At 59.8% G+C, this 12,685-nt stretch overlaps 1 protein-coding gene across 4 annotated transcripts in view; it reads right to left on the minus strand.

Annotated features, from left to right (window-relative positions):
• Positions 1 to 12,685, minus strand: part of PTPRF (protein tyrosine phosphatase receptor type F) — an 88,939-nt gene that overhangs the window by 26,890 nt on the left and 49,364 nt on the right. For all 4 annotated transcript variants that reach the window (XM_055082500.1, XM_024125287.2, XM_055082503.1 and 1 more), the window contains exons 8-11: positions 5,195 to 5,464; positions 3,090 to 3,671; positions 2,734 to 2,870; positions 2,139 to 2,283 (exon numbers count right to left, since the gene is read on the minus strand). In XM_055082500.1, coding sequence (XP_054938475.1) covers positions 2,139 to 2,283; positions 2,734 to 2,870; positions 3,090 to 3,671; positions 5,195 to 5,464 — 1,134 coding nt within the window. The remainder of the gene's footprint in view (positions 1 to 2,138; positions 2,284 to 2,733; positions 2,871 to 3,089; positions 3,672 to 5,194; positions 5,465 to 12,685) is intronic.

Below are 12,685 nucleotides of genomic sequence, written 5' to 3' on the forward strand. Positions count from 1 at the left end.
GCCTGCGCGGCCGGAGCCTGTGCTCCGCAACGGGAGGGGCCACAACAGTGAGAGGCCCGCGTACGGCAAAAAAAAAAAAAAAAAAAGACACATCCCAGCCCCAGCCCCAGAGCTTCCCCCTCTGACTGCACCAGCTACAGTGTCCCCTCCCCCCAGCTAAGCTCTCTGTCTCTACTTCCTCACCTCTCATACACGCTTCGTGGAACTCCCGTCAGCTTCGGCCCCTCATGCCAGGTCCACCCCTCCACATTACTAGACCTAGAGGACACGCCTGCGTCCCTCTGGCCCTGATCACTCAGCAGCAGCATCTGGTCTCCTTCTTGAAACCCTCTCCTTCCAACCTCCAAGACTCCCCTCTCCCGGATTTTCTCCTGTCTCTGGTCCTCCTTCCCACAGTCCACCTCCAGCCCCGGGCCTGGATTCCAGCAGCCGGCCAAGCATCAGCACCTGGATGGCACACAGCATCCTGAGCTTGGGGGCCTTGGAACCATGTGCGCCCCTCGCGCCTGCTTCTGTCCCGTTTCCCGTCCTCGGGAGCGGCACCGCTCTCTTCCCAAGTCTCCACACCACGTACAAGGCTTCACCCCACGTGTCCCTCTCTCTCAGTCCCCCACACCTAACCCATCCCCAAGTCTGGCCAGCGGCATCCCAGACAGCTTTCAGATCCACCCCACCACCTCACCTGAGCCGCCGTCTCTTGCCTCGACTATGCACAGCCTCTTCACTGGTCTCCGGTGTCCTGTCGGGCTGGCCCGTGCGTTTGCACGCGGTAGGCAGGCAGCCCTCCTGCCTTGTCCTCTGTCCCCGAGGCCCTGAATGCTGTGGTCTGGAGGCTGCTCCAGCCACACTGGCCAGCTGCTCGTCCCTGACCACAACCAAGTGCCTTCCTGCTTCTTGGTCTTTTGCACCTGCTGACCCCCTGCCTGGGGCCTCTGTGTCACCCAAGGAAGCCCTCCTCGACCCCTCAAATCAGATGAGGTTCCCGTCACATCATCTCTCCGCTATCTCCTCTGCAGCACTTTACACAAATATAATTAAAAGCTCATTTGGATAACTGTGGGTTTAATATCTGTCTTCCCCACTAGACTAGGACCCCTTTGGGCAGAGGTTGTGTCAGGGTTGTGCTGCTGGCCCTGCAGTGTGCATGGGCCCCTAACAGGAGCATGGCAGGTGCTTATGGAATGACTCTATGAACGTCGGGTCACACATGGCACGCTCACACAGTCCCATGTGACATGGACAGCCTCAGAAGACCATCACACGTCATCACATGTGCTGTCTCAACGCCATGATCCCAACCAGCCACACACGCATGGCCCCATTATCACGTACAGCCTCACAGACAGTGGCCCACTGTGGCCACGTGACCAGACAGCCTGTGGGCTCACGGTCTGTCACTGGGACAGCTGCAGAGACCCCAGACACGCCGAGACACACTCGCTGGATCCCAGTCCTGAGAACAGCCACACAGACCCGATCACGGTGACACACACGTTCAGGCGCTGCACAGCTAGCTGCTCGAATGTGCACATACTCACGGCATCAGAGTCTCACTCACGCAGGAACACAGTAACACACCACGCCACAAAGTGGGCTCACACATGGCCTCACGGACAGTCTAACACACGGGTGGCCACACAGTCCCAACGCGGGTCACACGGTCTCATCTGTCCTGTGTGCAGCTGGCTCAGTGTGATTGCGTGGCTCACACAGATTCTCATGGAGGGGGCAAGAGGTAGGAACATGGGTAACAGGGAGATGAGATGCGGGGATATGGGGAGGGAAGACGCCCACCAAAGCAGGTCTGGGACACAGTGAGCACAGCGGTCCCTCCACTGAGGGTGGCCCAGGGGGCTAGTGTGACCAGCACAGAGCGGGTGGAAGGAGGAGAAGAATCAGAGACATAGAACTTACCTGGGTGGGGGTGGGGCTGAGGGAGGGCAGGAGTCGGGCAGGGAGCAGCGAGGGCAGCAGCCGCCTGGATGCAGACTAGAGGGCACTTACCTGTCCCTCACTTGGGGTCCAGACTGAGCCCAGGGCCCAGCAGATCTGACCACCCACCTGGTCGAAGGGAAGGGGTATGTGTGTGTCCGTGTCCCGCCCGGCCGTAGAAGACAGTGGCCCCGGGAGACACTCACTGGATTGTGCTGTGCGAGCCTCAATGGTGGGGGTGAAGACGCCCACCCCCATCTCAGAGCGGGCAGCCAGCTGGAAGCGGTATAGGGTGTCGGGCTTCAGGTCCTCTACAGTGTAGGAGGAGGTGGGGTCGAAGGTCACCTTTTGCTGGAAGAGCAAGGAGCACTCACTGACTGCCCTGACCTAAAAGGTCACTCAGAGGTCACCCCCAACATGGGCTGAAGCTGATCCCTGGGGACCCACCGTGGCTGCAGGGCTGGCTCCCTGCCACGTGGCCACCTGGACCACGCAAGGGCACCTCATCGACCACATGGCCATGGGAACACCAGGGATACGTGGCCCCAGGGAACTTTAGGGCTCTACTGGAGCCACGTGAGCGCAGCGCCTAGGAGACCCAGGACAGACCTAGGGCCTTTGTCCCTGGCACAGGGGTGACAAAGACTACAGAACCGCACAGGCCACATGGGCCCCAGAGCCTCAAGGGGCTGTGCCCACACAACCACAGAAATCGAGAAGAGCCTGCCTGGGTGAGCCCACCACAGATCGCCAAGGACCAGGCGGGGAGCCCTGCCGCCTCTGGCCCTGCTGAGCGCTCACCTGCTGGCCCGCGTCCTCCGCCGCCCAGTACACCAGCTCGTACTTGATGATCCGCTCCTGCGGAGGCAGCAGCCACGAGAGCTGGATCCTGGTGTCGGAGTCCGCGTCGGCCTGGAAGTCCGCGGGCTGGGCGGGCACTGCAACACCCCGTGCCCGGCGCCGTCAGCCTCGCCAGTCACCCCGAGGGCAGGGGCACCCGGGGGAGGGAGGCAGGGGAAGTCAGGGTCTCACCCCCATGCCCGCCCCGCCTTCCCCAGTGGCTGTGTGGGCGGACACGGGCCGCAAGCTCGTGGCTGAGGGAGGAGGCGCCGCCCAGCCCTGCCCACCCCAGGTCTGCCCGGCCAGCCAGCACCTACCTCCCTGCTGTGTCTTGACCTGGATGGTGGGGCTGGGGGGGCCGTCACCCACGGCGGTGAAGGCCAGCACGCGCAGGCTGTAGGTGATGCCGGGCAGCAGGCTGCCCACGGTGGTGAGGAGCCCGGCGTCCGTGTTGTGCTTGTGCCAGGCGCTCAGGGGGCGGCGGGAGTCGGGGGTGTAGTAGACACGGTAGCCCCGCACCAGGCCGTTGGGCTCCTCAGGCGGCTCCCACTGCACCAGCATGGTGCTGGCGCTCAGCATTCGCGCCTGCACGCGGCGCGGGGGGCTGGAAGGCGCCTGCTCCCCCGTGCGCGCCCGCACCGCCTCGCTGGGGGGCCCGCGCCCGATGCTGTTCACTGCCAGCACGCGGAAGGCGTACTCCGAGAAGGGGCTGAGGCCGCCGATGCTGTAGCGGGTGGTGGCCACGCCGTCCACCTCCTGGAAGGGGCCCTCCGCACCCGCTGGACGGTACTGGATGCCGTAGTAGGACATGGGCTCTGAGTTCCCAGAGTCCCAGGTCAGGGTGACACTGGTGGCAGTTGTCTCTGTCACCACAAGGTCAATTGGAGGCTTCGGCAGAGCTGGGGACAAAGTGGAAAGCTCAGGGCTGCCTGAGGTCATGACCCCAGGAGCCAACCCTGCCCTTGGGAATCATCCAACCGGAGTGTGGTTGAGCCCCACAGCCCACCCTGAAGAATGGCCTGGAAGGCCCTTGGTGACCTCTGAGTTCACTTACTGGGGGCTGGTGGCCTTGGGTCATTCACTGTCTACCCAAGTCACTTCTAGGACTCCTTGGATCCTCACATCAGCCCTGGTGACTCATCTAACAAACAGACCCAGAGGGGGCCTGCCCGGGCCCCATGCAGATGGGAGGCACACAGGCTAGGGAGCAGAGATCTCTGCCTCGGCGGCATGTCTGGGCTCCTCCACTGGCAAGAATGTGTAACAGGGGCTGGGAGAGGGAAGATACTTCCTCAGGGAATGGCCCTGGATTTGAGAAAGAGTGACGGGCTACTGGCCCCACAGACCACGTGGCTTGGCTCAAACTGAAGGTGAGGACCCAGGTCCACAGCCAATCACTCAACAAATAATACTGAGTGCCGACTCTGTGCCAGGCACTGTGCTAGGGCTGAGGACACACTGTCACACAGTCACGTCCCTGCTCTCGTGGGGTTTACACTCCAGCGTAAGAGAGAAACGATCAGTGAGTTCTGGTATGGGTAAGGACAGCAGAAAGCAGGGTGCTGAGATGGAGAAAAATCCAGGGGTGTTCCTGGATGGGGTGATTGCGGAAGGCTTCACAGAACTGAGACCTGGAGAGCGAGATGGAGCCAGCGATGGCAAGGGAGGGGTGAGGGCACGGCGAAACTGAGGACTATCAGCCTGCTCGGTTCACGGCAGTGAGGATCCTGGTCTTTATCCTAAAAGCAGCTGGAAGCCACTGGAAGGTGTTTCTCCCTGTCTTTAAAGGAGGTAACATGATCCTGCTTTTTTTTTACCTTTTGAAAAAGATGATTCCAGCTGCAGAATGGGGGGTGTGTTGGAAGGGAGAGTAGAAGCAGGACACCCCAAGGAGTCTGCTCTACATGTGCCTGTCCCAGGGCTCCGGGTGGGGAGAACCCACCCTCCTTGGCTACTGTTTCCCATCCTTCTTGCCAGAAGGCTGGCAAAGCCGAGGGCCTGGTGCTATGTAGTGGTTAGAGTGGTGTGCGGTGGAATCAGACGCCCAGGGTTCAAGTCCCTGCTCCATCATTTACCTCCGTGTGACCCTGCACCTCAGTTTCCTAACTTAAAAAATAAAATCGGGACAATGAGAGCACCTATCTCCAAGCGTGACACCACCTGAACAAAATAATCTTTGCTTACTAACCAGCACAGCGTCTGCCCCCAGGGACCCAACACTTGTTAGCTATAACGATTAAGATAATTTCTGACAGAAATCCCCCCTCCCTCCACCAACTAAGGGCCAGGAGGACCCCGAGGCCGGGCACCAGGAGAGCAACGACCCTCAGCCCTGCCTGTGCCCCGGCAGCCACACTCGCCTGCCGTGTCCCCTGCTATAGGGAAGGCCACGGGCCACGGCAGGCACGCCAGTGGCGCTCACCTTTCACGGTGACCTGGGCCGTGGCCTCAATCATGCCCAGCGAGGAGATGGCCACGCAGGTGTAGTTGGCGGAGCGCACCACGTTGCTGAGCTCCAGCACGTTGCGGCCGACCGGCATCTCATCCTCCTTGGTGAGCTCCTCGGCCCCCATCATCCACTTCACATAGGGCATGGGTGCACCCACGGCGACGCACGTCAGGTTCACGCTGCCGCCCGGCATCACCTCCTGGCTGCTGGGAGGGATGGAGAAACGAGGAGCCACGCGGCGCACTGCGGGAGGAGGGAGAGAGGCACTCACAGCCCGGGCAGGACACGTGGGGGGATGCAAGGGCAGGGGCCCCTCATCCAGGAAGCCCCTCTCATCAGAGCCAAGCCCACCTCAGAGACAGGAGGGGCGGAGTCCCTGGGTCCCAGCTGACCACCTCCCACCCTGCTCTCAGGGACTGTCTGGAACACGAGAGATTCCACAACCAAGCTCCCATTTTACAGCCTAGGAAACTGAGGCTCAGGGTCACACAGGGACTCACTGCAAAGCTTTGTCAGGGCCACATCCCAGCTCGCCTTCCAGTGCCCGCCCCTACCTGCTCCTGACCCCCCAGGGGTCTCCAGAGGGGCTAGCTGGGGCACTAGTGAAAGAGATCCAGGCATCCCAGGGTGGAGGGTCCTCAGAGCATGACTGGGGCAGGGCAGAGGGTCAGCCCGGAAGTGACACGGCCACCCTCTCTCGAGCCGCTGCCTCCACCCCCAGACCACGGTCCCAGGGGAAGAGATGAGGGCAGTGGCACGACCACCTGCCGGGACCTCAGCCATGCTCAAGGCACAGCCTGAGAACCCAGGAGTAGGGGCGGCCTCCAGGAGGGACTGGGCAGGGCTTTGGGTTCGGGGCGGGCCAGGGACGTGGTCCGCGGGCAGGATGGGCATGACGATGGCAGTAACATGATGAGGGTGCCAAGCAGATGGCCTTCAGCACCAGTGAACGAGGATCTCAAGGGGGAGGGTGGCTGTGCCTGGCCACGACCTCCGGCCTTGGGCTCCCCGGGTCAGAAGCTGTTCTGAGCCTCTCAGTTCAAGGTGCAGCCTGGACCCCCCACCCCCCCGCCAAAGTCACAAGCTCGGCACAGACTTTTGGAACATGCAGAGGGAGGGAAGGCAGGCAAGACCTAGCCGTGGGCAGGCATGCTTGGCATGCAGACGGGGCATGCAGCTGGTGGGCAGAGGCTGGGGTGTGTCCTTCCTGGGCACCCCTACACATGAGGCTGGAGAAGGCAGGCAGCGAGCCTAAGAGGCCAGAGGGGACCACTCAGAGCGTGGGTCTCTGAGGGCCCTTGCTGGAGAGCCCAGGCATGCGAAGGACCCGTGGTGCTACATTGAGAGCACCTCCACCACAAGTGCCAGACTGCTGCTCGCACGGCCCAAAAGCACAGAATCAGAGCTCGAAGTAACTGCAGACACCACCTGGTCCAACCTATGACCTCGCTACACAGGGGTCAAAGTGGCAGCCCACAGACCAGACATCCAGCAAATCACCAGGTCCTGCTAATGCACCACCTAAAATATCTTTCTAATTCTAATTTCTCTGCAAGTCCACAGGTGACCGCCACCTCCGAAGTCCAAGCCACCATCCTTCCCTGGATTGCTGTACCAGGTTCTCCTCGGCTCCTCCTGCCTTGCTGTCACCCTCTGGGCCCCCGACCCCGTAACTGGCCCTCCACAAACAGCTGGCACAAATCCAAATCTGCTCATATCACCCCCATGTTAAAATCTCCCGCATGGAGTTTTAAAGGACTCCTCAGCCCAGACTACACCTTCCTCAGCCCCTGCCTCGACTCCAAGGCCTCCAGACAGAACCAAAGCACTGCCAGTGTCCCAGCGGGCCAGGCATGACCACCACCAGGGGCTGGGTCTACTTTCCTCTGTGCCCCAGGCTCTCTGGGCTCTCAGCGTGTCCCGTGGGTGTCTAGTGTTCTGCCTCTCCCTAGAATCGGCATCCTCATCTTCTTAGGAGAACCATCTCAGCCCCCACTCTCGGTTCTTGGGGTACATGACCCAGATCTGGCTAACGAGATAGAGCCTTCGGACTGCTGTGAAAACTATTAGACGAATGCCCAACCAAACCGTTCAAATATCTGGATCCAGGCGTGCCTGACACCAAATCTGCTTCTACGTTTTTAGTTTTGTAAGACAAAAGTTTCCTTGTTGCGATTAAGCTGATAGTAGTGGGCTTCTGTCATCTGTCCTAAAGCTGGGAGTGTACACTGAATGACAACAGCACATCACAGGTAGAGCAGTGCTGTGCGGCAGGGAACAGCTGGATCCCGGGCACATGGCTGGCAGGAAGAAGCCACGACAAAGAGCCTCCTTTGAGCACTCCCCGCAAATGGCACAACGGTGAGGCTGGGAGGCATGTACATGGTGCAGGCACTCCCTGGGCTCTGGCGCTGAGCCTGGGGGGCAGGCCACGGAGGAGAGGCAGGCCTGCTGGTGAAGGCACAGCCCTGGCTCGAGCAGAAAGGCACAGCAGTCTTAACTAAGTGAAGACTCTCCTCTCAGCCAGTGGCTGCCCCATCTCCTCCTTGTTCACAGGCATCCAAATGGGGTTGGGGGAAGGAAACCACTCTTGAGCAATCTCCTATGTGCTGCAGGTTTCCACACTGTGGATGCTAGCACCTCCCAGTTACAGACGGGGGAACGGACTGAAGACTGACACTTCGGGGACGTGCCCGAGTTTACACACGTACTAGAGTAGGTCTGTGGGATGAAAAAGCTCACGCCTCTTTGAGGCCCGGCTCACAGGGCTGAAAAGAGAGACCTAGGAGGCTCCACGAAGAAGCTTCTGGGTCAGCCGAGGCTGCCAGGAGAAGACACTTTCCAGTTGACATGAGGATGGGCCTTGAGCCTGTGTCAGGTCACAGCTGCAAGCTTGACTGTGGTCAGTGGCAGAATCTTGGGACCTGATCAGGTCCCTGGACATAAGAACAAAGAGCCCCAGAAGGAAGGAAGTAGGTCCTTGGCCAATAAACCTTGGGTCCCAAGCTAAGCAGTGCAGGAAACTGACTGCGCTTTACCTCAAATAGTCCCGGAGGACAGGGTTTTCTGTGCCACTGCCAGGAAACGGAGGCCCTTTGGGAACTAACACTGAGAAGAGTTTTGTTTTTATTTTTAATTTTCCCCCTCCTAGATGCAGGTGGAAGGGAGAACCCCAGGGGCTAAGGTGAGTGAGAGGTCAGATGTGACCCTTGGGGTCATCCCTAGCACCACGCAAGGGCCTCAAGCCCAGGGACTCCTGGAAGGCACACCCTGGCAGGGCGCCACCCTTCATGCTTTCACAGGGATACACAGCCACACACGAGGAGCCTGGACACGGTCTCCCACAGCTCAGACTCATCTTCCCCACAGTGTGAGGGAGGTCAGGGTAGGTACACAGAGGGAGGGTGGGGGCAAGAGAGGCGAGAGACTACCTCCTGGGACCCCGAGTGCCCATGGGGGCCCGCAGCTGGGACCTGCCTGGATGTCCACCCCCATCCCAAGAGCCAGGGGTGGCTGGCGTCTCCCTGCAACAGTCTCACCGCCACTCCTCCCGCTGTCACAGACACAAGGCCTCCCAAAGGGGCAGGACTCGCCAGGGACTCGGTCTATTGACAGAAGCAACAGCAGGGAAGGAAAACCAGAGCCGGGGAAAAATGCACTTAGGGTCTAATCTTGAGCTCCAACAATGCCGGTCTATTACCGTTCCCCGTGCATCCTCAGAGCTGACATTTTATAGACAATTTCCAAAACAGGGCCTTGCCATTGCTGGATTATATTCCAGCTGTAACTTTTAAGTCTAATAATTGGGGCTGACAACCCTCTATGACATGGCGGAATGGCACCCGGAGGCATCAGCATTCAGTGGGGTGACAGCCTAACCGCGGGGGCAGGCAGCCCCGCGATCTGCATTCACTCGCGGAAATTTCTCTGATGAAAATATAACACAGCATTCAGGAGGGGATAAGGGGCAGGATCCACTGTATCAAGATAAAATAACTCTTTAATAAATAACCTTGTGGCTGCCTCAGAGCAGTAATTAAATGCCGGCGCGCTCGGCACACAGTTTTAAGTAAAGCTGGAAAAATGTAAGATGGAATTATCAGCGCCAAACAAATTACCAGCCGGGCAAATCCCCCCGGAATATTTAGAAACTCATTTATGCCTTCCCATTAAATATTTGTGTACATGCTTATTTTTGGTGGGACCACGGACGGGGAGAAGAAGGGACAAGGGACTAGGAGGGTGGGGGAAGGGGTACAGGGGCAGGCGGCTGCAGGCTGGGCTCTCTCTGCTGATGACTGTTTTCTGAACCGACCTGGCAGATCTGCCCGGTCAGCGAAATGGTGTAACTGAAATGCCCCAGAGCTCAGGAGTGCATATGGATGGATGCTCAGGGCTGATATCTGAGCCGAGGCCACAGCCCTCCTCCCGACTGGCTCCCTCTCCCTCCCTCGCAGAGGAAACTCAAGCCGCAGAGAATGCAACAGGGGACCAGGTGGCCTGGGTCTGCTCCCTGGGGCTTAGCCCAAAGCCCAGTAGACAGGAGAACCTCCTCTGACCACTCAGACCATGTGACACAGGAAGGACCGCTAGCCCTTACTGCTGGTCCCAGGACTGGAGGTAGGGGCCTGGCCCTGGGGTTGTGAGACTGCTCTGGAATGGGCTGGTGGAGTCTCTAAGAAGCGCTCCCCAAACTGCAGCTGGGCCAGGGCCTCTTGTAGGCTCCCACGTGGGCCTCCCTAAATGGCAGTTGACCATTCAGTCAGGTGTGAGCTCCTGCTCTGAATGCCCAGCACCCAGCATGGGACTGAGGAAGTGCCAGCTGTCTGGGGGACTCGGGCAGAGACAAGGGCCTGGGGCAGGTGCAAAGACCCTCATTTGGATCTGGTCGGAGACGGAAAAGACAAGTCACTGGGAAGACTTCCTCAGTGAGCCAAGATGGTGCCACCCACCCAGCGCCCCAGACCCTAAACTCAGTAGGCAGAGCAGGGCTGTTGCCCATCCAGCCTGGGAGAGGGGCTCAAGGACAGCGCAGACTCTGTAGGACTTTTGCCCTGTGCTGCAGGATCTTGAGGGGTGAGCTCATCTCCATTAGCCTTTCCCCTTCATCTTCCCAGTGGTTTCGACTGAGCTTGGACAAACGTGGATTTTAGGTGAGGGGGACTGTGGAAGGCCCCACAGGTATGCATAAAGCCCTACAGCTCTTACTGCTCTCACAACCACTCCTGAGCTCCACCTGGAGCAGAGAGCTGGCCTGGCCTGGGCACAAAGGCAGGGCCCAGTCTCGTGCCATGCACCATGCCCACCTGACCTCCCCAGCAGGGGAGCCCAGCTAAGGGGACATGCAGACACGTGGGGTGTCAGGGACCCAAGCAGCAGAAACATGCGGGGCAGGGGGGCCTGCCCACCCACCACTGGTCCTGCCCATCTGCCGCCCAAACAGTGGAGCGCAGAGCCCAAAGGGCGGGCAGGCCTGACTGGGGCCTGAGGAGCTGACCGAGCCCGCTGTTCCCTACGGATGGAAGCATCCCGTCGATGGGCGAACTGTAGATGGATAAGAAGTGAAAAGGACCAACCTTCTCGCTGATCTGAGAGATGAGAGTTTGGGTTGATGGCAGAGTGCGATGAGGATGAGAAGGAAATAAAAAAAAGACAAGGAGAAACACAGAGAGAGTAAAAACAGGCCAACCTTCATCTGCCCACACAGCACGGAAACGAGACAAGACTCTCGTGCCCCACGCACACGCATGTGCCCGCAGGTGCGCGCGGACCACGCCGCTCACGAAAGACTCAGGACTCATGGAGGACACGGCGGACAGGGCTGCGTCCCGCTGGCAGGCACTAGGTGCCAAGGGTGGGACAGGGAGGGGCGGGAGTGGGGCACAGGCAGGCCCCCATGCCTCACGCGCACTTCAAGGCTCGGATAGACCCAGTGAGCTGGGTTCTGGGGTCAGGGCCCACCCAGCCCACAAACCCACCAAGGCACGTGGGCCACTAGAACCCCGCCACCTTGAGGCAGCCCCACACTGTGTGGCACCAGAGTGTGAGCAGCTGGTCTGGGAGCCTGTGGGGACAAAGGCCGTGGAGCCATCGCCCTGTTTAGAGACAGCTGTGGCCCAGCGGCCAGGTCCCTGCAGAGAAGGGGGAAGGGCGGGGGCAGGTAGGCCAGGCTCTGTGGGAGGCGTGGCTCCTCCCTGGTGCCTGGCAGCTGTGTGTCCTAATTGCTGGAGGAGAGAGACGCTGTGGATGGAAGGAGAGAGTGAGTCACTGGGGGAGGGAGTCGGACGGAGAGAGGTTGGTCCACCCAGCACGCCTGGGCCTGCTAGACTGTGGGTGGAGCTGCGGGCAACTGTGAGCAAAGTCAGACGAAACTGGGTGATGAAGGCCCAACACTGCTATCCCCACAGCGGAAGCAGCTCCGGACTGTGTGCCGGGCACTGGGCTAGGAGCGTTACATGCACGGTCCCATGAAATGCAGCAACTGCAGGTCTCAGAGAGACAATGGGAGCCCTGAGTCTGGGGGACAGAGGGACGTGAGGTGGACACTGCAGCCAAATCCGAGGAGGAGACACGGCCTCAGGCCCCGTGGGCACGGCAGAAGACAGTCAGAGACGGATGGAGATGACAGCCAGCGCAAGGCTGTCCATCCAGAGCAGTGTTTCTTAACGGGGGGAGGAGGATTCCCCCAAACGACACTGGGCAAGCTCTGGAGACACTGTGAGTTGTGACAAGGGGGTGCTATGGGCACCTAGTGGGTCAGTAAACATCCCACAATGCCCAGGACAGCCCCACACAGCTAAGGGTTGCTGGGCCCCAAATGTCAATGGAGCTGGAGTCCACATTGACCCGGATGCTGAGGTTCCTGATGGCTGGAGCCCAGTGGGGGCCTCCCAGTGGCTGCTGCTTGGCTGGGAGGCAGGGAGGCACAGGCCAGTGGGCAGGCCAGCACTGGGGGTTTCTCCATGCATGGACCACCCACAAGCAGGGTTCAGGATACAGAATTCGTGGCCAGTACCACAGAGGCTGTGCCAGAGGAGCTGGGGTTGATGGGCCCTCAGCACTGCTGGGGGCAGAAAGCAGGGCCTTTACTAGGACTGTGATGAGGAGGGGGTGGACCCCAGAGGCCAGGGTCCTAGGAGCAGGGCTTTCTAGGTGTCTAGAAGTCCAGAGTAAGGCCTGTCCTGGGGCTACAGGGCAAACTGCTCTCTGCAAAGCAGGGCAGGCGCAGATTCAGGTGGGGCCTGGTTATGAGGCAGGTCCTAGGGACAGACTTAGAACTGGGCCTTAGACACCAGGGCCCACAGGAATGTGTGTGTGTGTGTGTGTGTGTGTGTGCGTGCATGTGTCAGAGAGAGGGAGAGACAAGGCAAGCGGGGTTGGGACACCCTGTTTTAGAATCCCTAGCAAGTGGGGCTAGAACTAAAGGAACCCCCACATTCCCTGCCCAAAAGGCCTGTGGAAATG

The sequence above is a fragment of the Physeter macrocephalus genome, chromosome 3 (assembly GCF_002837175.3).
Source record: "Physeter macrocephalus isolate SW-GA chromosome 3, ASM283717v5, whole genome shotgun sequence".
In the NCBI taxonomy this organism is placed as follows: domain Eukaryota; kingdom Metazoa; phylum Chordata; class Mammalia; order Artiodactyla; family Physeteridae; genus Physeter; species Physeter macrocephalus.